The sequence below is a fragment of the Eurypyga helias genome, unplaced genomic scaffold (genome assembly GCF_000690775.1).
Source record: "Eurypyga helias isolate BGI_N326 unplaced genomic scaffold, ASM69077v1 scaffold1889, whole genome shotgun sequence".
NCBI classification, from domain to species: Eukaryota; Metazoa; Chordata; class Aves; order Eurypygiformes; family Eurypygidae; genus Eurypyga; species Eurypyga helias.
In genome coordinates this window covers 98,830-122,331 of record NW_010272518.1, presented here as the reverse complement: position 1 = coordinate 122,331, position 23,502 = coordinate 98,830, and the positions used below count along the sequence as shown (strand labels likewise).

The 23,502-nt window shown below is 36.0% G+C and overlaps 1 protein-coding gene across 1 annotated transcript in view; it reads left to right on the top strand.

The window, feature by feature from the left end:
• Positions 1–23,502, top strand: part of GPHN (gephyrin) — a 172,677-nt gene that overhangs the window by 61,972 nt on the left and 87,203 nt on the right. The window contains exons 6-8 of the mRNA XM_010159134.1: positions 2,769–3,041; positions 4,305–4,412; positions 11,376–11,510. Of these exons, the coding sequence (XP_010157436.1) occupies positions 2,769–3,041; positions 4,305–4,412; positions 11,376–11,510 (516 nt within the window). The remainder of the gene's footprint in view (positions 1–2,768; positions 3,042–4,304; positions 4,413–11,375; positions 11,511–23,502) is intronic.

Here is a 23,502-nt window from a genome sequence, read left to right as displayed (position 1 = left end):
CACATGTGTGTGCATGTATTTAACATAGCAGTGGACCCCACATCTTAGAGAACTGGTGCACCAGTAAGATTTTTTTAAGAAGTCTGTACTTCCTTTGTTGAATTGTGAAAGAGATGAAACAGCCTACAATGTCTAATGGGTTTTCTTGTGTTCACTTGTAGCACTCCTAATATGCTAGACAGAGTTTTCATTTTCTGCCCTGAGGCACCCAGGCTGTGAAGATAGGTAAATTATAGAAAGAGGATGAGGAAAAGAAAAAATGCTAATAAATATTTTAGCAATAGTTTGATATAAAATAAATAATTAAAAAGGTAATTCTGCTGGAAAAAAAAATAAGTCATGTGATTTCATTATACAAACAAGCTTTTTATAAACTGGTGATTTAATTGTTCCTGTCATGATGATACTCTGTTCTGTCACAATTTAATATGAAACATCTTTAAAGTATAAGACTTCAGTGAAGATTTTTAAGATGAATAATAGAGGATATTGTTCCATAAGAGGCACTCAGGATCTCAAGAACCAGATAAGACAGGTTGTTACCAGGAATTTCTCTAATTTCTCTTTTGTGACTTGCTAATTTCCTTTCCATCATATTAATACAATCATATAAGAAGCTTATATAAAGCTATGAAATTGCAGCAGTATACATATTTTGTTAATAAAATATTAATAGAAAATGGCAGCAGTGTAAATACTCCATGTCAAAAAAGGACACAATGCATGCCAAATGCGTTTTCTCCAGAGAAGGTTTATGTGGCATGTACCACTGAATCAATGTCTGTAGAATGCTTCCACTTTGGTGGTGTTCTGGTTTGGTTTACTTCTTTTCTTCTAGCCTTGCAAAAGGTATTTAAGGTTCTGAAAGAGGGCAAAGTGTGAAATTACCAAATGGCCACTGAAATCATTGAGTTTATGGCAATTTTCATAATGGTACTAACATTTGCCTTGAAGCAATGATTTTTACAAATAGCTTGAGCTTGTGGAGTACCTACTGGGAACCTTTTCGTCAATAGTTAAGCCAACCAGGCTTTATTTCATTGGTTGAATGGGGAACATGCTTCTCTAATAAGTTAATCATTAAAGTACTATTTCATGATTATTGGCCAGTTCACAGATTGTCCTTGTTTACCACTTACTTGAGGTCTGCTTTTTTACTGAAGTAAATGGTTGTAAGCTTGAGTGTTTTAAATCATGTTTAAAATAATAATGTGGAGCCACAGTAACTCTGAGGTTTGCAGTTACATTAGAAGTTATAATTCTTTATTATGTTTACAAATACATTTACTATATATTCATTATGTACAGCATCTTATGCTCATGTAGTTTACTCCAGTTCTTCAGAGTGCCAAATTGAACGTTTAAAGAATTTATAAATCCATGAAGTAGTCTGACTTTTCATTATTAATTTAGTAACTTCTGATGAATGGTTTGCTCTTTATTTTGTTTACATAGTTATTTTTAGTTATTGAAAATATTTGTTACAGCATCTATTTACTAAATGTTTGTCATTATTTATCTTTTTTTTATTTTCTGGGTTCTCTAAAATGTTGGAATACATTTTTTAAAATTTTCCTTATGCTTGAAACAAAATAAAAAATGAAGTGCAACAAAATGAATAATGTCCGCTTTCTCTGTCAGCTTATATGTTCCCTAACTGCACTGCCATGGCAATTCATTCATGTGACCCTGCCATCATTTTTCAATAATTTGGTGTTTAGATGCAGTCTGATCAAATGACATGAAGGAAACTCTTTATTGAGATGCCTGGGAGGAGGATGGGAGACAATATTTGTAAATTGAAGAAGGTATCTTCCAGATGGAGAAAAAGAAAAGAAAAAAAATTTCACTTTGAGGGTAATTAAGTATTAGAACAGGTTGTCAAGTAGGGTTGTGGAGTCTCTGTTCTTGGATTTTTTTCAAGATTTGACTGATCACAGCCATAATCAACCTGTCTGAATTTCATATTGACCCTGATCAGAGCAGGAGCCCTCACTGCATGATGTCTTGAGGTTCCTCTTTGATTTGATGAAACACTAGCCTGTTTTAGCAGCAGAGATGGCTAAATATGTGTATGCTCATTATGGAACAAGAACAGTTTCACGACATCTGCATTTTGCTTTCTCCAGCCATATTGAATAAACTTTCTAATTGTTTTTAAGATCATGGAGCAAGGAGAGGTTTGAAAAATACATTATTTATGAACAATTTTTTCTGAGTTACATGAAATTATGATGTGTAGTTTGTGATTCTTCCAGTATATAGCATAAGTCCATAAATAAAAAAGGATATAATTATATACAAGTATAATTATGAAACCCTTATGAATTGTTCTCTAATTGTGAAGGAACATAATAGGGATGATTTCAAGGTAATATCCCTGCAGGGATAGAGTTAATGTTTTTATTCTGCATTTTTGTAGCATTCTGCCAACTGCTGTGAACTGGTTTCTGTATTATGTATTCACAAAAATTTAACTCTTGTTTTCTGAAGTTTTAATCCAATATTAGCTTAATTACAGTAGCCCTGTTGTACAATTTACTATATTTGCATGACAAAAGGCAAAAATACATAATATAGTCCTCAGTTCTGGTTCTGTGTTTGGTTTTTTACCCTCTGTGAGCAATTGCATAGGGCATTTTATGTTTTATTTACGAACGGGTGAAAAGACAAATCTAAATCCTGAATATCTTTTAAGAATAAATCTGAAAAATCCCAATTTATGTTTGCAGGTAGATTTTCATAGTCATTTCTCTTGTTGTGCATAGGAATGCTTTCAGTTTATACTGCCAGCCCTACCTCACGCCATTGATCTTTTGCGGGATGCCATTGTAAAAGTAAAAGAAGTACACGATGAGCTTGAAGATCTACCTTCACCACCACCTCCTCTTTCTCCTCCTCCAACCACCAGCCCTCACAAGCAGACAGAAGACAAAGGAGTACAGTGTGAGGAAGAGGAGGAAGAGAAGAAAGATAGTGGAGTTGCCTCAACAGAGGACAGTTCTTCTTCACATATAACAGCAGCAGCCATTGCAGCTAAGGTGAGTCTGGCATCTTTCCCCATGAGACCCTTTAGTTACTACCTCAGGTACTTTCCACCAATGTTTATTTGCATGTTAAGACTATATATTGATGTCTGTGTGGTCAGATGTATTTTAGGTAGGTTTGTAGAAATATCGCTTCATAAAAATATGTGTCTGAGTAGGTGATCACAAATTTCAGTGGGAGATGTATTGTTTGTTATCTTGACAATAACATGCATTTTTATGATAACATTTTGATGTAACAGACTATTTTTAGTGGGGTTTTTTAATTCAAAGCACTCACATGCCTGAACATGCACAGCCCAGAAAGTGTTATATTAAGGAATCGCAACAAAAATTTCTAAGCCCTAATATCTATCTGGAAAATAAAATGTTGTTTTCTAAAAGCATTGATTAAAAAGTATGACAGATAAGTAGCAGGTTAAGTAATAAGCTATCCAGGCTACTGTATTCCAGTGTGCATGTCCGCATAACAGATGTGAAATTCTGCTGCAAATCTAAATGTCATCACAGTATTTTTATAGTGTTGTTTAACCAATAATCATAGATCAACATTACTCAAATGAAAATAATAAACTTGAGACTACAAAAGGAAAAAAAATAGATAACACTTGCAAATAAATTCGGTTCCAATTTTAAACAATTCCCAAAGAAATACCATATTATTTGAAGCAATATATAAATATTTACCTCAGTTTTATGTCTTCAGATTTCAAATGGAAAGACAATGTGCTCCTCTGTTTGGAAAGGTTTTTTTTCCAAACTGCTTTGTTCTATATTTACTCCACAAATTGGGCTTTTAATTCTTATTATGGGAATTGAAAGTGTAAGTAACTCAAAATTTTATGAAACAATTTCTAAACTAAAGCAGCAACATTCTAACTCCAGAAATGTGAATTCAGGTCTGAGACATCTTGACATTTCTAAGACAGCTGCAGCTGGAGATCATCTCCTCATGTTCAGAAAATCCTGATTACATATATCTTTACAGGGATGAATTAAGGTAATTATCACTTGCAAGTTTCAGTTTTTATTAATGCAAATTTTAAATTGGTTCATTTCTTTTAATACAGGCAAAGATAAAAAATATGTGCAATTTTTAAAGGCAGAAAATACCTGAGATCTAAACTGGCTGTGTTCATTTGAGCTTGGCATTTTAGTGTCACACTTGTTTTCACCTCATTCCATTTTGGTCATTTGCTTGTGTAGGTTCATGTTTTCCTGTCACTGTATTCATAGCTGTTATGTGTTGTGTATTAGAAGCATCCATCCTACACCAGTTCTGCTGTTATCATGGCAAAAGGTGAACAGCCCATCCCTGGTCTCATCAGTTATTGCCATCACGCAGCAGGCAGTGCAGGAGAACCGGTAAGAGACACTTCCAAGAGGCTTTTGCACTAACAGTATCTAAAAATACACTGCCTGCCTCCTAGTCTACTGTGTGAACAGACAGTGTTATTTATTTTCTTCTAACAAAGACACATCAGTGATATCTTTTAGAGAACATGCTACAGAAAATGCTCTGTTTAAGATGCAGGGCTAAACAAGGTAAAGTTCTTGTACATCGTCAGTTTGAGTCATTCTGCTGCTGAGATAATGATTGCTATAAAGCCTGTATTCCTGATTAGTCTTCAGCTTTATCAACTAATATACTTGATAATTGAATATAATAAAATTAATCTCCTAAAATTACTGCTTTAAGAGCTATGAAATTTTGGTAACTTTTTCACCTTCGTTTGCCTTGCTTTGCTTCTTTCTGTCAATAATTTGTTAGTCAACATAATCCAGCATTTACACTGGATGTTCATAGTTTGCTTTCATCACTTGCACTTTGTCCCTTATTTTGTATTCTGTTTAGAAGCAGAATTTCTCAGAAACAGAAGGAAAGACTTGAAGAATCAGGCTGCAATGGGCTTACTATAAAATACTGAATTTTAATGAATAGTAGGCAATTAATTCAATGAATGGTAGAAAGAACTTAGGTTATTATTATCCAGAGGTTACAACTCGGGCTCTAACAAAATACGGTACTTCATTTCCCCTCTCTCAAAGGTTTAGTCTAGACTTGAATCAAAACAGAATAATGTCTGCAGTATCATGAGCAATGAAACACTATTTATTGTATTCATAGCTGTAGAGAAACCTGAAGAAGGCAGTTGCCATAGAGAGACTTGTGCTGCCTGACCCATTCATTCCATGTCAGCCAGCAAGCGGGGTGTAAGTTCTTGGCAAAGTATGTCACTAGATTTGATGACCAGAGGCTACACTTTCTTGTTCCTTTAGGCAAACAGTAATTTAAACCATCAGTGAAATAGTGTAACACCTCTGCATTTAAAACATGATGACCGTGTCTCTTGAAAAGTCACTTTGGAAATGTGATGGCTTTAAAGTTTACACACCTGATGATAGAGCTATGTATGTGTATATACATATATGCACACATACTTACTCCAGTAGATTCTCTTTTTTTTGAGTTGAGGTTAGTAAGCTAGCATTGGCATCATATTCTTCACTATCACTAAAACAGTGAATTCCGCCTCTTTGAAGCAAGCTGTTAAGCTGTCATCCAGGCTTCTGTTCCCTTTCACAAATTCCTCTTGAGCTATTGTTTTATGCAGTCTGTGATCCAAATCAGATCTTCAGACTCAGAGCAGGAAGTGGCTAATTTTTCAGAGTTGTTCTTTTTAAGATGTCTTTTCTGTACATTTTTAAGGTATTTTTTACTCTTGTATAACAATCAAAGTAATTTCCATCTACAGCTGGTTTTCTTAGTACCTCAACTACACTGTCAATGTTTGTTCCAGTCCTGGGCAAAAGAGGATAAAATGCTCATATCTTTTCCTTTTTATCTTTCTTCTCAGCACTTAGTTCTCTAATTTGAAAACATAAATATTAAAAGAGTCATGTCAAATAAAAATCGTAGCGGCAATGCCTGACAGATATAGTGGATATATTTCTCTGTCACTTCATGCATTTCTCATTCATTTCTTTCTCCATCAGTATGTTACAACAGGTTTTTCACTCCAGCTGATGCAAACAGAAAATATTTTCACTGAAATTAGAGTCTTATTGTATCCCATTTAAAGTTTTGAGACCTCTACCCCCTATTAAATTTGTTCGAAAATGGCAAATGAGTTGAAAAATTTTAGGGGGAGACATCATAAATACTTAGAGTATGACTCTGTGAAAGTTTAAAAAAAAAATCTATTGGAAACACAATAATATTTCTTCCCTTCCTTATTGCGGATTTCCAGGCTCCAAGAAACACAGAACTTTCTCATTCTTGTTGTCAACCTCTTTAACAGGCTTAACAAGAAGTTGCCTTGATTAGAAACTTAGATTGCCTAAATTTAACTTTAAAAGGAAAAAAAGCTTATTAAATATAGGTGAGAAAAATGAGGCATTCCCCATATCACATAACATATATGCATAGAAATATTGATCATATTTCACTTAATGAACTGTATATATTAATTAATTTTTAATATTTTTATGTTTATGCAGCATACATATTATTATCTTCTCTGAAATCAGCAGCTTGTAGTGGTTTAAAGATAATATTAATGCTGGGTTTAGCAATACGTCACACTGCTGTCATATTAGAGAAATAAACCTCTAAAAGCAAAATTTGTAACTGTGAAGTAACTTAATTCTCTCAGTGAGATTTTCTATCTGCGAAAGCTAGCAAGCTAAAACCTAGATAGGTTTATATATGGATTGGTTTATGGCGACTGTATTTTCTGTAAAGGTAGTGATTAGAGATTAATTCTTAATGAAATTAAATGTCTGTAATAATTTTTCCCTTCAGCTTCCTTTTATGAATAATGTCTTGGCTGAAATTTTCATTTTCCCACAGGCAAAAATTAGTATTTCACAGTTCAATGGGGACTGGAATCGTCTCATTCAGTTTGTTGCAGAGAGTTTTTGGTTCTAAAAAAGGTGATACCAGATAAAATTGTAGAAGCAAAGATTGTTGGAGATGGTGAATAGAAAAAAAACCACAGTTACTTGCCTGAAAGATTTGAGATAATATGTAATATCTCGTTACTCTAGAGGAACCAGAGTAAACCAAGGGAGAACTGGATCATGGTATCATTTGCAAAAGCAATATAGTATTTGTGTGTGGGATCTTGGAGTATCAAAAAGAGGTAATGGACTCACACACAATCATACCAATATGTGTGCAGCTTTTTATCAGAGGAGAGTAAAGAAAAGGTGTCTTATTTGAAGACTTAAAACTATTCTTTCTTTTATTGTCTTTTTTTTTTTTTAATTTTTTGCCATAATCAAAATGTAATTTTTTGCTGAATTCTCTTTAGTCATGAAGATTAAAAGTTTTAGGTAGTATTGGCACTATGCCAGTATAAAACTTAAGGATGTCAGACTTTCTTGTGTTTAACATATTTAAGATGAGATTTCAGGAGAAAAAGGGAACAGAAGGGAAATGGTGCTTCTGACTACAAACTGGTCCGAATATGACTGTCTCAGCTTACCTCTGTTCATAATACACCTCTGAGATGCCACTTGCAAATCAGAATACTCCAAATAGAGACCAGATAGGCACTCTTTCTGAAGAGGAAGCTATCCCCAGGATGATCATCTATAGTGAAGAGAAACTCTGCTGACTTCATAATTTATGGTGGAAATCACAGCACAAGTTACTTAGCCTTTAAAGATCCTTTGAGTAAAATTGGTTTTTAAATGCTGGCAGATATTGATTGGCAAAAAACACCATCAGTCTAGAAAGGCAGCAGTAGAGCAGCAAGCAGGCAGTTGGTGGCACTCCAAGAAAAAGTTCTGTTTCCACACAACTTATAAACGTGAGGAAATTCGTAACGTGTGGAGGAGGGTTTATGGTAAAATAACATCCCCCAGGTATAATCCAGTATCTCTAACTCAAGACTGCTAAGTTACGCACAGTTATTTATAGATGTGAACCAAGGAAGTTGAGGGGAGAAAAATGACGTAAAACAACAGTATTTAATGACTTGAGTCTTAATATTGGTTACTTTAACTTGCACAGAGACAAGCAACAAAGCTGCCTTAATATCCTGACACTAGTCCTAGGGTTGCCAGTGATTTTAAAAGCTAGGATTCAAGCTTGTTCCTGGAAGGAGGTACTTTCCAGTGGCTTCTATTTGCCCTAAAGCCTTACTAGGATTTAATGCTCAAAATGCCTAGATGCAAACGGGATACAACATCTCCTTTTATTGTCTACTACTGTCATTTTCCCCAAATATGGGAGTTCTTTTGTTAGTTCTCTTTCAACTTGAACATCAGGCTGAGCTAGGAAATTCTTAATGAGGAGAAAGATCTTAAAATATGTGTATGTGTATTCCTTCAAAGATCTGAATTTCTAGGTTTTCTTGACTGTTGTGATAGAAAAGTGTAAGAATAGTAAGAAGTAAGAACAATCTGATCTGGTAGAAGTGCTGCCTCTAAAAATGGAAGAGGTTAAAATAATGAAAATAAAATCAGAATAAGCCTTTGTAGAGAGTATGTTACAGCAGAAAATCTGCCGCATTTTGAGTTGTAGAACTAATGTTAGAGATCAGTTCTACTATCTGAGGTAGTTATCATTTGTATGCCTTAACATTTTACACAAAAAATAAAAAATGAGTCATGTCAAATTAACAATATAGTCAATTATAAAGCCAGTGTGATATCTGCATGACTGGGCCCAAATACTGCAGTAATAAGTTACAACAGATTTTCTAAACCTCAATATATTAAAGCTAAGAAAAGCTTTATGCTTAAATGCATTTTTCTACCTCTTTTCTTTGGAACTGGTTATGAAACTGAACAGACAGAAGAAAAAAATTATAGACTCGCTCTTATAACTGAAAATAAGACCATTTTCTCACTGTTGTAAGTTTGTGCAATTCCATTTAAGTGGCTTATTAATACTATCTAAAGGATCTGTCCCTGAAATTCCAGCTTAGAAATAGAATCATAGAGTAGTTTGGGTTGGAAGGGACCTCTAAAGGCCATCTAGTCCAACACTCCTGCAATGAGCAGGGACATCTTCAAGTAGGCCAGGTTGCTCAGAGCACGGTCCAAACTGACCTTGAATGTTTCCAGGGATGGGGCATCCACAGCTTCTCCGGGCAAACCTGTTCCAGTGCTTCACCACCCTCATTGTAAAAAATTTCTTCCTGATATCTAATCTATCAGTTTAAAACCATTACCCCTTGTCCTGTTGTTACAGGCCCTATTAAGAAGTTTGTCCCCATCATTCTTATAAACCCTTTTAAGTACTGGAGGCTGCTATATCGTCTCCCTGGATCCTTCTCTTCTCCACGCTGAACAATCCCAATTCTCTCATCCTTTCTTCATAGGTGAGGTGTTCCATCCCTCTGATCATTTTTGTGGCCTCATCTGGACTTGCTCAAACAGATCCATGTCTTTCCTGTGCTAAGGACTCCACAGCTGGACACAGTACTCCAGTGAGGTCTCACCAGAGCAGAGTAGAGCAGGAGAATCCCCTCCGTCGACCTGCTGACCACACTTCTCTGGATGCAGCCCAGGATACGGTTGGCTTTCTGGGCTGCCAGCACACACTGCCAGTTCATGTCCAGCTTTTCATCCACCAGTACCCCCAAGTCCTTCTCCTCAGGGCTGCTCTCAATGCCCTCATCCCCTAGCCTGTATTGATACTAGTGGTTGCCCTGACCCATGTGCAGGACCTTGCACTTGGCCTTGTTGAACAATCTGAGGTTCACATGGGCCTATTTCTTGAGCTTGTCCAGGTCCCTCTGAATGGCATCCAATCCTTCAGGCTTGTCAACCCCACCAGTCAGCTTGGTGTCATCTGCAAGTTTGCTGAGAGTGCACTTGATCCCACTGTCTGTGTCACCGATGAAAATATTAAACAGTGGTCCCAGTACAGACCCCTGAGAACACCACTTGTTACCAGTCTCCATCTGGACATCGAGCCGTCAACCACTAATCTCTGGATATGACCATCCAGCCAATTCCTCATCCACTGTACAGTCGACCCATCAAATCCATATCTCTCCAACTTAAAGCAAAGGATGTTGTGGAGGACCATGGCAAAGGCCTTACGGAAATCTAGATAGATGACATCCGTAGCTCTTCCTTTGTCCACCAATGTAGTCACTCCACCAGAGGTTGGTCAGGCAGGACTTGCCCTTGGTGAAGCCATGCTGTCTTACTCGAATCACACCCCTGTCCTCCATGTGCTGCAGCAGAGCTTCTAGGAGGATCTGTTCCATGATCTTCCCAGGCACAGAGGTGAGGCTGACAGGTGGGCAGTTCCCAGGGTCCTCATTTCTACCCCTTTTAAAAAGGGGTGCAATGTTTCCCTTTTTCCAGTCACCAGGGAGTTCACCTGACTTCCATGACTTTTCACTTATCATGGAGAGTGGCTTGGCAACTACATCAGCCAATTCCCTCAGGACTCTGGGACACATCTTGTGAGATCCCATAAACTTATGTATGTTCCGGTTCCTCAGGTGGTCACAAACTTGGTCTTGTCTTACAGCGGGAGGGACTTTGCTCCCCCAGTCCCCATCCTGTGGTCCATCCGCTCAAGAAGTGTTGGAAGAGAGGTTGCTCGTGACGATTGAGGCAAAAACGTTGAGTATCTCAGGCTTCTGCTTGTCCATTGTTACCAGTTTGCCAGTCATGTTCTTCCCAGGGACTACACTTTCCTAGCTGGCCTTCTAATACATTATGTATGTAAAAGAAGACTGAATGTTATTTTTCCCTTCGGAATGCTTTTTAAACTAAGAGTTGCCTTTGGGTGGTGGCTGCTAGTGCTTTTGCCTGGACTCACTCCAGGGAGGCCTGTAGTTTTTACAGCACAAATATTACATCAAGAGGTTTTTTGGCTGAAATAGTGTCTTCAGTACACAAAATGAAGAGTATTTACTCACTGCATGACATTTCTTTAGAGGGGTTCAGCCATTGCTAATAAATGGTTTTCTGTTCATAATATTGTCCCCTAGGTAGAGAATGGGAAGTCTGCCTCCCTTCCTGCCATGGTAGAAATCCCTGTTGGTCATTGCAAAACAGACACTTAAGAGGAAGACCATGACTTTCTTATTATTTTCTCTTGTAGTGTGTCTGATTCATAGGTTTTTCAGGACAAATAGTATGTTCTATGCTACTACAGTTAGAATATGATCCTATATGTTAGCTAGGTATTTGTTACTGAAATTATGAGAACATGCCATTAACCACTTCCAGCACTGCGTGTGAGGAGGTGTGCAAACTGAGGAGTGGGATATTCCTTTGGTTTTGATGTAAGGTTTTGAATAAGTTTTAAATACAGTATATTTTTTACTATTAATCTCTCTTCTTTTTAAGATTCCAGATTCCATCATCTCTCGTGGTGTTCAGGTGCTCCCACGTGATACAGCCTCCCTCAGTACTACTCCTTCAGAATCTCCGCGTGCCCAGGCCACCTCTCGTCTCTCCACTGCATCCTGCCCAACACCAAAAGTAAGTACATTTATGCCTTGCAAGTTCCATGCTCAGACATATAATCTATCAGATTAATGTATTGCCTCTACTGAACAAGGTTGGTTCGCATGCAAGGGTTGTATCAAAGTAATAGATAAATGCAAGCCAGTTAAGTAGTTTGTTCCATGTTGCACAATTTAATATGTGGGTCTGCCAACACATTATGGTTGCTGAAGTTTCATGTTATCTCTTGCAGTATCAGTCATGAATATGAAATTGTTAACACCTTGAATGTCTTTAATATCCCCAGGAAGATAGATAATCCTGCCACTGAGTAGCAACGTTAAGGAAGTGGTATTTTGTCAACAAAATGTATGTGCAAATTTCTAGCCTGGGCTGGGGCAGTTCTTTGCCCCACTTCATTATTGTTTGGTTTAAGACACCTTCAGACCAACTGGTTTTTCTCAAACTTAGATATTTGCTGCCTGACATTTGGAAACAAAAACCAGCCTAAATTGAATAGAAAGTTTTAATGCCAACCTTGTGGGATTATTATTCAGTTCTTACTGATTATGCTACACTATTCGATCATTGAGGTGAACTCTGTTATGTTCTCTTTTTATCAAAGTTTAAAAGCCATACAATGAACACTAAGTGAATTGGCCAGTGGCAAGGCCTGTAATGTTTACCTTCAGCAGGGTTCCTTTCAGCAGAAGAAAACTCTGTCTGAATTCGCTTTGTGCGTTCACATCACAAAGATCTTTCTGTGACACTAGATGCTGACATACTAATAGACCCATAGCAGATGGCAAATGATAACATTCTTCCTCATCTAATTCATGATCCTTGAAGATTATTCTGGTTGCTAAAGTCTGGTTGCCAGCATCTGCTAGTTCTTCTTTCCTGCTGTCTCATTCTTTTCTGTCAGCAAACAAGATTTATTGGCAACGACCCATAGAAATTTTTTGGTTTAGCCTATGGGATTGTTTATACAGCACTTACCTTCACTGTAATAGAATCAAAATTATTATGATGGACAGAATATTTGAACTTCATTATATAGTCTGCTTTTCTTAAGAAGATGTTGAGTGAATTCTGTCTGCAAGTGGCTCCTTCATTTTTTTTGCTAAATAAATTGTCTCTTGTCTGATAGCTTAAAAATAAAATCTTGGAGCTCATTACATTAGAACACTCAGAGCAGAAGAGCAATATGAAACAGAGAAACTGCACTGAGTTTTATACCTGTTTCCAAAACAAAAATGTCCAAAGAAAACCAATAGAGACCAGGCATAAAAACAGAAAAAGCACTGTTAAGAAATAGCTCTAGATGAAGCCTCTGTATTTTCAGGAAGGTTATCACAATGGGAAGGAGTAAAGCTTATCTGTTGTGAAGCAGAATGCACTCCTCTAGACTATCTTCAAAGACTCAGAGGTTACAGAGGAACCTACACAAGAACTTTGAAACAGATTAAAAATCTGAAATTCTTCTTTGGCAAATTAGTTGAGATGAGTTCTTACCGTAATTAGATCATGCTTTGGCATTTCAAGCTAAGCCCTGTTTTTCGTGTATTACTGCAAAATCAGATTTTCTTCAGAATGTGTGTAGCCACGCCACTTTTATAACACGAATTGCCATGTAAAATCTAGCTAGTCTAACTTTTCTGTGATGCCTTTCAAAAGTGGGTGGTACAGGCAAGGTGATACAGGGAAAGATCTAGGAAAGCTGATCTGGAAAATAAACTTGAAGGATGAGCTCATCTATTCCTATTACCTAGAGGTTGAATTTTGCACCGAAGTATGAGCTTTGCTGCTTGGAGAACTCTTGCTTCATTTTACTTACTGCTTTAAAGAAAACCCGAACAAGCTGCTCATTATCTTTTTGTTCAGTCCTTTTCAGTACCCTCAAGTTCTCAAACATCTGAATTTGTCAAGAAATATGGTTCATTTATATTCTTCAAGATTGTCAGTATGTCTAAATGTCTTCACTTTCTGTGTTTTTCCTTCTGGATCCTGGCTTTCTAACAATGCAATGTGAAATTTACACTGAACTTCTCAATCCACATAGTAGTGAGAATAAAGATAAATCATACTTCACCATCCAGTTGATATTCCAGGGTCGGGTTTTTTTCTTCTTTAATCTGCAAGTGGGTATCTTTTCAATATTCTCATTTGCTGGTTTAGGAACTAATTTCAGGGCTCCAAAACATGTATACAGGAAATGAAACAGAGGAGAGGAAGTTTCAGGGGAAAAAAGTTAGTTTTCTTTGATTATATATATAATTTGGAGTGGTGGTCTAACCATAGACATAGTGGCACTCTTTCTTTGTCAACTAAATATTCCAGTTTATTTTGTTTTACCATTTTCTCGTTGTATTTTTTTGTCCTAAATGTACATCTCTTACTGAATTTGCTGAATAGCAAAAGTTGTGTGTGTGACTCAGAAAAAAAAGCAAGCTTCTGCAGTGACGGGAGCACCTCTATTGAATGAATGTAAGTAGAAGGTTACTAGTGCATGGAGAGAAGGTATGGGAGAGTGCATTATTAATATTCCTGATTGATCTGTTAGGAGAAGTCTTTACCTTTTCATAATTATATTTTGGAAAAGCTGATGTTGTTTATATATACACACAGGTCATGCAGACAAAATACAACATTTAATTGTAAATTTGCATAACTGTTTATACTTTATCTTCCATGTTTTCTGAAAATCTGTTTCTAACAAAGTAGTGAATGATGACTGGTGAGTTTGAACCTATATATTTCAATCAGTCCTGAAATGTTCAATTTCCTGATAAAAGAAGTAATTATATTTTTCACTGTAGCCTCTTGGGAGTCAGAACTTCTCGAGACAAATTTCCATTGGCACTACTCTGTCATTAGGTAAATCCTCAGAACTAAGAAAACTTGCTTTTGTTAGGTTTTAATAAATCTCTGTAGAGCACCTTCCTTGTTCTCTAAATTTCATTTCAGTTTCAAGCAAAATCCACTGTGGCTCAAAGAGCATTCAAACCATATTTATAGTAGATGGATCCAGATATAGAGGCAATCTAAGTGCTACTCATGGGAAAACTGCACTAACAGTCCTCCCTTTTTCAGTCATTCAACCATAAAGTTGATAGTGATTGCGACAGATATTTTTATCTTCTACAATATAGGTTTGGTCTTTTTAAAGTTTTACTGCTTTCTCAACAAGGTTAGATGAATTTGCTGAATACTCACGTGACAAAAGTTTAGGATGACACAGTGGCTTGCAAGTTTTTCATGTTAGTTTCAGTAGCTGCTCAGATTCTAAGGTCTTACTATATTTGTGTGTATGTTTGTGTTTGGTATTTTCATGGAGTTAAATGCAATGTTCTTTTCAGATACAAAAGCAATACACTTACCAAGTGAAATATCTTTTACAAACATGGAGAAAGTTTTTTTATGTTTGCATTAATGTTGACCCTTGGGGCTTTTTTTAAACTTATAGTATAAAATTTTAGATCTATAACTTCAGATAACTTAAAAGAATATATCCAGGACAAATGACTGAGTCATACCTTCAAACTTCTAATTCTGTTCTACTCTTAGGGAGATAATATTAGTATAAAAGAAAATTACAGCTTTCAAGTTGAAGTCTTTGCTTCTCCCATACATAAATGACGTAATCAATGTTTAATTTTTGTCAGTGTTGTGTGTCAAAGTCAAATGAAGCAGATATAGAAGACTAAGGACAGGTCTTCAATTATCTCCAGGAATACATTTCAGTGACAAGAGGTGTTCAAAGTATTCCACTTTGCAAGATCATCAGTCTCACCGATGTTCAGTTCTTCCACTTCAGTGCGCAGTTTCTTTCAGTGTTATCTTTGATCATGAAGGATCCTAAGGAACTTGTTATGGTACTTTTAAGATGAGAGCATTTTTTTCTTTTTCCATCTTTCTACTTCATTCCTGAAACTCCTTATATTCTGCTTAAGAAAAAGTCTCCCTCTACTTCCTGGTTATCTGTCCCTTCCCTAGCTATCCTTTTTTTAGATATGCTGAATCAAACAAAACCTTAGTGATGTTAAATTACATCCTTATGTATTTGTAGTTCTGATAGATAGCTTTTAATTCCTGCATAAGGAATAGTAAGTATATAGGCTGTATCTTACAGCTAAAATGAGTAAGCAAGGCGACTTTTCAGAACATTTTAGATTCTAGCAAAACTGTCATCTCATCTATCCACTGCTCCATCCACACCTTCTTTGTAGCATAAAACATTTAATACTAATAGTTGTTCACTTTCTGTCACTTTCTCCTTTCTCCTACTTTTTGTCGCTGTGGCTAGTAAGAACTGTTATTCGTAAGCTCACGTTCACCTAAAGACCTGATATTCCTAATGTGATAATATGATATTTGCAATTTATGTAGACCTGATATTCCTAATGTGATAATATACTTGCAATTTATGTAAATTCAGTTGCAGAGAATTTCTGAGATGAAAGAGCCTAGTAAAATATGTTGAACTTCTTTTAAAAAAAAAAGAAAAGGCTGATGAGAATTATTTCTGTGGCAAAAAAAAGTGTTTTATTATCTCAGTCATCTCTCACACTTGCTACCAATTAAAAATGATGCTTTGAACACCTTCTGTCATGAACCATAGCTTTAATGTTGAATGTGCACATTTGTGCAAGTTTTCCACAGTCGAATGAGTTACAAATTAATACTGAATCTAATTATGATTTAAATTTTCATTCTAGTATTGTGACTTTTAATAAACTACTATGTGAAGCAATGACATTAGCAGATGGGAGCATGTAGAGTTGGGATAATGCTTTTATTATCAGTTATTGTTACAAATTTTTTAGTAGAAATATTCAGTATTTTTCAGGAGAAGAAAGATCAGGTTGCTCGTCCTAAATTCTTAATAATGAGATGCTGTTCAGCATCTGTTTGCCAGATGCTGTTATGCTGTTTGGCAAGCTGTAGTTCTATCCATAGGGTAGATATTTTGTGTAAACTCAGTGCGTTACATTGTATATTTGTGATCTTGAATCCTACTATATCTTCTTAAGGTGGTCATCAAGGTGAAAACAATATGGACAGTATGTGAGTATATTTTAAAGTTTGTATGCATACACTAAATTTCCAAGTGTTTTTTCTTTTTTATTTATTAAGATTGCATATGCTATGGAGTTGTTTTACCTAGGAACCTGCTTGAGGAACTAGCAAGTGCTTTGGCACAGCTGTGTAGCTGTGATATGGAATGAGGAGCATGGATAAGTAGAAAGTAAGCCTTAAATTGTTAGGATGATAGGTAGGTGAAATCACACTCTGAGCACTGCAAGAGTTTCTTGCCTTTTTTTTTTTTTGTAAAACAAGTAGCTGTTTAACAAAAAAACATGGGCTTAGTTAGAAATTTGATCCTGGTAAAAAAATCTAATGTTCTTTATTCTCTCTGAGGTTTATTTCCTCTTTTTTTTTTCTCTTTTCAGTGCACGTTCTAGGATTACAAAAGCTTATGTTTAGTGAAAAGAGATGCTGAGAGAATGTCTATTGGTGTAGAAAGTAGCCAGGGTTGCCTTAAGATGAGGAATCCTACTTTCTAACGCACATCAACCTATGGTATCATCCCAGGTTCTCCTCAGTACAGTGCAGCGTTGGTTTTCAAATCAATTACTAATTAAGATAGTAGAATATTTTCCCTATAATCGTTACCTTTTTTCCCTGCATTGTTTAAAGTGTATTGTCCTGGCAAAACATGTGAATGATTGAGTCCTAACAAGTCTTATTTTTAGTTTACATTTTGGGTAAAACCCTTGATTGTTGTTAAAAATATTAAATGCTACAGTTTTGAAAGTGAGACATTGTAACCTAAGAAAGAAGCAGCTTGATATGCTTGGGATATTAAAAAAATAAAAAGTACATCATAAATAATAAAAGCAAAGTCTACTAAAATCCCTTTTAGAATGGAAGATTCACTTCGTAAGAAGGTTGAAAAATATAAGGGTACAGTTTGGGGGTTTTTTATTAGTACCAAATAGACCCATCAAGTCACCTTTGACAAGGCAGAATAGATTTGTGCATCATCTTTAAGCTGAACATTGAATTTCAGTAGAGCTACTTATTTGACTTAGTTTTATTTATTGAATCTATTTTTCAAATAGTATCATACTCACTGGTAACCGGAGTCTGTATTGAATAGTATCGCAGTGCCAAAATCCAGTTCCCTTTCTTTTCTCATGCCCAGGAACTGTTTATAGAAGGGCTAAAGAAGGATGTTAGAGTTGTTGGGAATTGGCTACCTACACTAATCCAGAGCATCCCAAACAATTCTTGAATCCATAGAATCAGCTACTTTTCAGATCTGTTACATACTGAATCATATGAACAAGCTCGAATGTGCAAAATTCCCCTACATTCATTTCTCTTCCTTAGTAACCAGTTGGTATCTTATTAAGCTACTGAATCCCCTTCTTTTCCTGCTTCCAGCATAACTTACAAAGATGTCAGAAGGTTCTCAGTCTTTCCCCGAAAACAATTATTTTTTCAAATTGTAACTGTTTTGCATGTGTATCCCTCCTGAAGAGAGTAATCCTTACGCACAGACATCCTGGCTCACACATGCATTGCGTGAGTTCTAACCTATGTATGCTTTTGCTGCATTAGCTTGTCAATTCCTCCTTTACGTTTTTTTTTCAATTAGCTTTGAGAGCAAGAGTTTATGTTTGGTACTAGACTATCTTCAAATGACAAGTATTTTTATCAAATTCTGATAACTTCAGTTAGGCATTATTTTAAGAAAAGGAAAAGATGTGCATCCTTCTCACATTAGTTTCCTTACTCTCACCTTTTCAATTCCTATCTTTGGTTTGAATTCTGGTGTATCACAAGACGCGAGCGGGTTTGGGTTTGGGTTTGGTTTGGTTTGGTTGTGGGTTTTGGTGGGTTTTATTTTCCAAACAGCAATATAGTTATAGCTGTCTTTCATCCAGTTCCTTCATTTAGAAATTACTGTGAATGCACCTCTATGGAAATATTTGCTAGCTCCATTTTCAATCCGTATAGTTTTGGTCTTGCCACCAATGCTTGTTGAGACTGCTGGTGCCTGGTGATCATTTTGATACCTTCCTGGAGTTGGCCTCTTGGAGCAATATTGACTTCCTGTCTCCATTCACTTTTCCTTGGGGTTATTAGTTCTTATTACCTGTACCAACTGATTTCTTTTTATGTGTTCATAAAACACAGTTTCAAGAATAAAGCTATGCATCTGTGTGCTGAATTTTCATAGAGTCATATATTCTGTTTGTAGAAATTTTCTGTTGCTCCTCTTCTTTAGTATCTCAATCCCTGCTAATCTATAATTTCAGCCATTCATACTTTAACCTGATCTTAATTAACAGCTCAGGTATGGGCAGGCTATCTTTGATTCCTTCACTATTGACATAATAAATAATCCACATCACTTACTGCTCTGTTCTTTTTGTGATAGAAGGATCAGAAATTTAAAAAAATGTACTTGCAAGGATAGACAATGATCCTCTTGTAGTTGTTTCTTTCTTATTATAGTAAATAATTCAGCGATGGTGTGGGAAAGTTCAATGCCAGGTATTATAGGAGAGGTAGGTGATGTTATTTTAAAACAAAAAGGATTTCAGTCACACTTTCATATCTACTTACTCAAGAGCACAAAGCTACATGCTTTCGGTAGTCTGTCCAGCTTTCAGGCATTTGTGTATGTGTACCCACATGACCTGGTCAGGATTGTTTGAAATGATGTACAGGATGTGGGGCACCAGCTATCAAGTCCAAATTTAGACCCAGAAAGCTCTTTCACGGCATGCATGTTCCTGTGGTTAATGATGTATCATCTGCAGCAAAAGCTCACTGTTTCCATCACACAAGTAGTTAGCACCTACCTGATGCAAGATGTGAGAGAGAAGCAAGAGTCTAAAGCGTAGACATTGCTTTTCTCATGGATCATGTAAATATGGAATTGCCTTCAAGTTGTAGGTTTTTAGTGAATATACTAGTAGTTCCTGAAGTCCAGTTACACCTTTGAAAAGGTTTTTAGGAAATAAGGAAATTAGAACCAGGAGGTAACATTTACTTTTATGAATCTTATCTCCTATTTTGGGGCTAATACTATTCAATGTTGTAATATGTAATACCCACCAAGATTGCCAAGCTGGAAATAGTTTTCCCCTCTGCACAGCTGTCTCCAGCCTTGATTTAGAACCTCATAATCTCATTGATCAGCCTGCACTCAGTTGCCTTGGTGCCACTTTTGGCCTTTTAAGATAAATAGGCCAATCTTTTCTTGATCGTGCATTCATTCCTCAGATAAACTTACAGAGGAAATGCATAGAAACATTCAGATTTCATTTTCATTAATTAAGTCAAGCTGCTTCATTTCCATCCATTTAGAAAAGACTCCTTCAAAAGACTTTCCCTGCTTTTGTTTAGATTTCACCTTCCTTGGAGTGACCAAAACTGTATCTGCTTGTATGAGACTTTACTGGTGTTTTTTGCAGTGGATTTATAATCTCTGTCTTTTGTAAGTCATGTAACAAAGATGCTTGTTAGTTCACAACTTCGTGTTAGATTGCACTCCATTTCTTTTACAGAAATCTTCAATGTTATCAAATACCTGCTGATGAGTTTACTTCAGTATTCTGTAATGATGATGCCTCCCATATTTATCTGAGAGCACTCCTAACTTTAGTGTCAAAATCATTATTGAAAATGCTAGTTAAGTTCAGTTTCTACATCACTCATTTACAACACACATTCGTAGCTTCTTTTCTGCCTGTTCCTCTTTCAGTAAAATATATTGTTAGCTTCCAACTAACAATTTCCAACATTTCTATTTTAACTTCTGTGTGTTCCTGTCCTACATTTCATCTATTTATAAAAGCAGATGCCTCATCAAAAGTAATACAGCTTTATACTAATCCTCATTGATTACTATGCCTTCTTTCCCATATCATATATTATCATCCCTAAACGAAATTCAGGTAAGGTATTATTTTTCATTACCTAGTTTACCACTGATGTCTTCCCAACATCTAATGAGCATTTCTACTTTCACTTTTTCTGTTTGTATGTTTAAGGAATCTTTTAGTAGTTAAATTTCCTTACTTAGCAGTTTCTAGTTTATGCAAAATAGTATCCTTTATTTTCATGTCTGCTAGCCTCTCTGTCTAGACCTAGTAGCCTTCTTGCCATGGTTTTTTGTTCTTCTCTGCTCAAGAAAACAGTGTTAAAGTATTTCAAGAATTTATTTTGGCTGTTTGTCAAAATATCTTCTGTTAGAATGAAACTTCTGCAAAAGGGTAATGAAAGGTGGTCATGTGTCTCCCTTGGTAGATGAAACTGTTGTCGGATGATAAAGTATATCTTTCAAGATCAGTCTTATTTGAATTGAGTACCCCTTCACTTTGGATTTATTGTATCCATATTAAAAATACTTCTCATTTGAGAGTGAATCTGTCTTGAGGTAGTCAAGCAATTAGGCAATTTCATTGTAGTATAAAACTGTGAAGTCATTCTTGGTCTGATGTGATAACAAAGCCAACTATCCAAGAATTTAGATGTTTGTCTAAAAAACAGATTGAGCCTGAATGCAAGGCTCATATAGACTATTTACTCTAGAATGTGTGTGTGTCATCATCTGGTTTTGCATGGAGCTTACAAGATACCTTCCTCAAGACATAGGAGATTAGACCTTATCTCAGTGTTGAGAATTTTTTGTAATAACTGTTTTATACAACTGTCTTTTTTCTGGTGTTTTCTTTTGCCAAAGCATATAAGCTTTCTCTTTTACAAAAAAGCTACTTCTCAGAATCATGTTACACCTGCATTTATAGGTCAGCACAGCAAAACGTCAAATGTGAAAATAGTTATTTAACTATTTGTCTTTCCAAGACGGAAAAGACAAGACATTGTCTTTCAGGACTTAGCCTGAGCAATTGCTATCAAAATTCAAATGTTTCATTCAGTAAGTGGATTTTTGTATCATATTGATTACCCATGTTTTTTAACTGTAGCTGGTTTCAGTGATTATTTCCCCAGAAGGTTTTGAGAAAAAGGTACAAGATGCTTTCTCTTGAGGATTCTTCTGCCAAGTTCACATGTGTTATTTCTTGGCTGGGAAAGAACATTCATCCTACTTAGCATGTGGCCTAATGCTCTTGCTTATACCTATTGGTGTGTGTAATTGTCATGCTGTGTCTCTCTAATCCTCAGGATGATGTGGTTTTCTAAAAATAAGTCTGTGCATTTGTGTGTACATCTAATCTTTTATCACAGCTGAGCCAGGGTACTGTGCAGCCGTACCAGAGGAATATATATGCACTATGTCAATGCTGCTTTACTTGCTCTTTTGTTGTGGTTTCACTCTATCTACTCTAAGTGCAATAAATGACAGTCTAGAGTACCTCAAATGAACAGTAGTCATTAGCAATGAGATGAGGTCAGCCAATTTATCCAGAAACACTGAAAAACATGATTGTAATCCCTAAACATACCAAGCCCATTCCATTAAATAGTCATGTTAAATTGTAATAATCACTAAGCATCAACAAACAGTACTAGGGAATGAGAAAACAAAGGTGATGGAAAAAGTAATGGTTTTTAGAATCAAAAGAACAGTTATCACAGCCTTTTGTCCAGCCCTCTTACAAACAGCCATTCTAAATTTGTTAATACAGTTCAACCTGTTACATTCAACTTCTTTGTCTGCTTACCCCTCTCGCTACCTCCTTTCTCACATTGCATGCTAGAAACCCTTTATTTTGTAATTCATGTAATTCATGTAAGGCTTAGGTCAGTGCTTATCCAACTTTGTGTTCTGGGTCTGCAAGGAGAATTTAGTATGTTCCAAGTGCATTGCTTGTGTTTGAGAAAATTCCTGTTTGGTTGTGCCAAATTTGTTAGTAAAATATTGCTCCTAGGTTGTCACCCTGTTTTAATTTTCTGCGTGCAACAGGAGAATGGAGAAGGCACTGTAGTGATCCAGACAATTGTCTCATTTGGAACAACTAGTTTTGTTTAGAATCATAGAATGGTTAGGGTTGGAAGGAACCTTAAAGATCATCTAGTTCCAACCCCCCTGCTGTGGGCAGGGACACCATGTTCCTTGAAAGGATTGTGTAAGCAAATAGTATTTGATTTTTTTTTTCTACATTTCTACATAAACTGTAGCAGCACAGATTGTGACAAAATTCTGATGATATGCTAAAATATGAGTTAAAAATTCTGTGACTGTGAAGATGATAAAGCCATTCACACGTGCCTAAAGATTAGGTATTAGAGTATGTTCAGGTGATTAATAGTAATGACAAAAATTCAAATGAATCACCATCTTTATTATGCTCAAAATTCATGTTTAATGTCTGAAATTAATTGCCCCTGTTTTGCTCACCAATTTAAGTCTCATTTTAAAAGGCAAAAATACCCATTATCTCTTCAAAAGGGGCATTTATGAATAGGGTAGAATTTTACTTCTTCAGTGAGGCTTCAACAGTATATTTGCTTGTTTGAAAGGGAAGGAAGTGGTTATTTTTCTATTTCTTATCACTGTCACAATAGTATTGCATACTCTTGCACAAGAATTTCTGTAGGCACGTACTGATATTTACATTTCCTGAAACCTGCATATATTTTGGTAAAGAGCTTTTTATTTAAACCCGCAGTAGTGGTGACTGTAGGAATGTCTTTGTGGAAAAGTCTATGACAAATTAGGAATCCTTAAGGTGAGAAATTCAGAGCGCTTGCATTTGGAACATATTGCTCTCCAGTGACTGTCTTGGAAACTGGGCCTCCCACTTGAATACCCTGCAGTAGATTTATGGAAATCATCCCATAAGAAATAGTAACAAGTTTGGCAAGGTTTGAAACCAGCTGTTGGCAATCTGCCTTTCAAATTTGCATCATTTATTACAGTTCATGTAGTAAGACTGGGTTTTTTTCTTTTAATTTCTTTTTTTGTTTGTTTACTTTATGAAGTTCCCTTGGACACTGGTTTCATTAAACAGTACCATCAGTGTGGACAGAGATTGACCTTGGT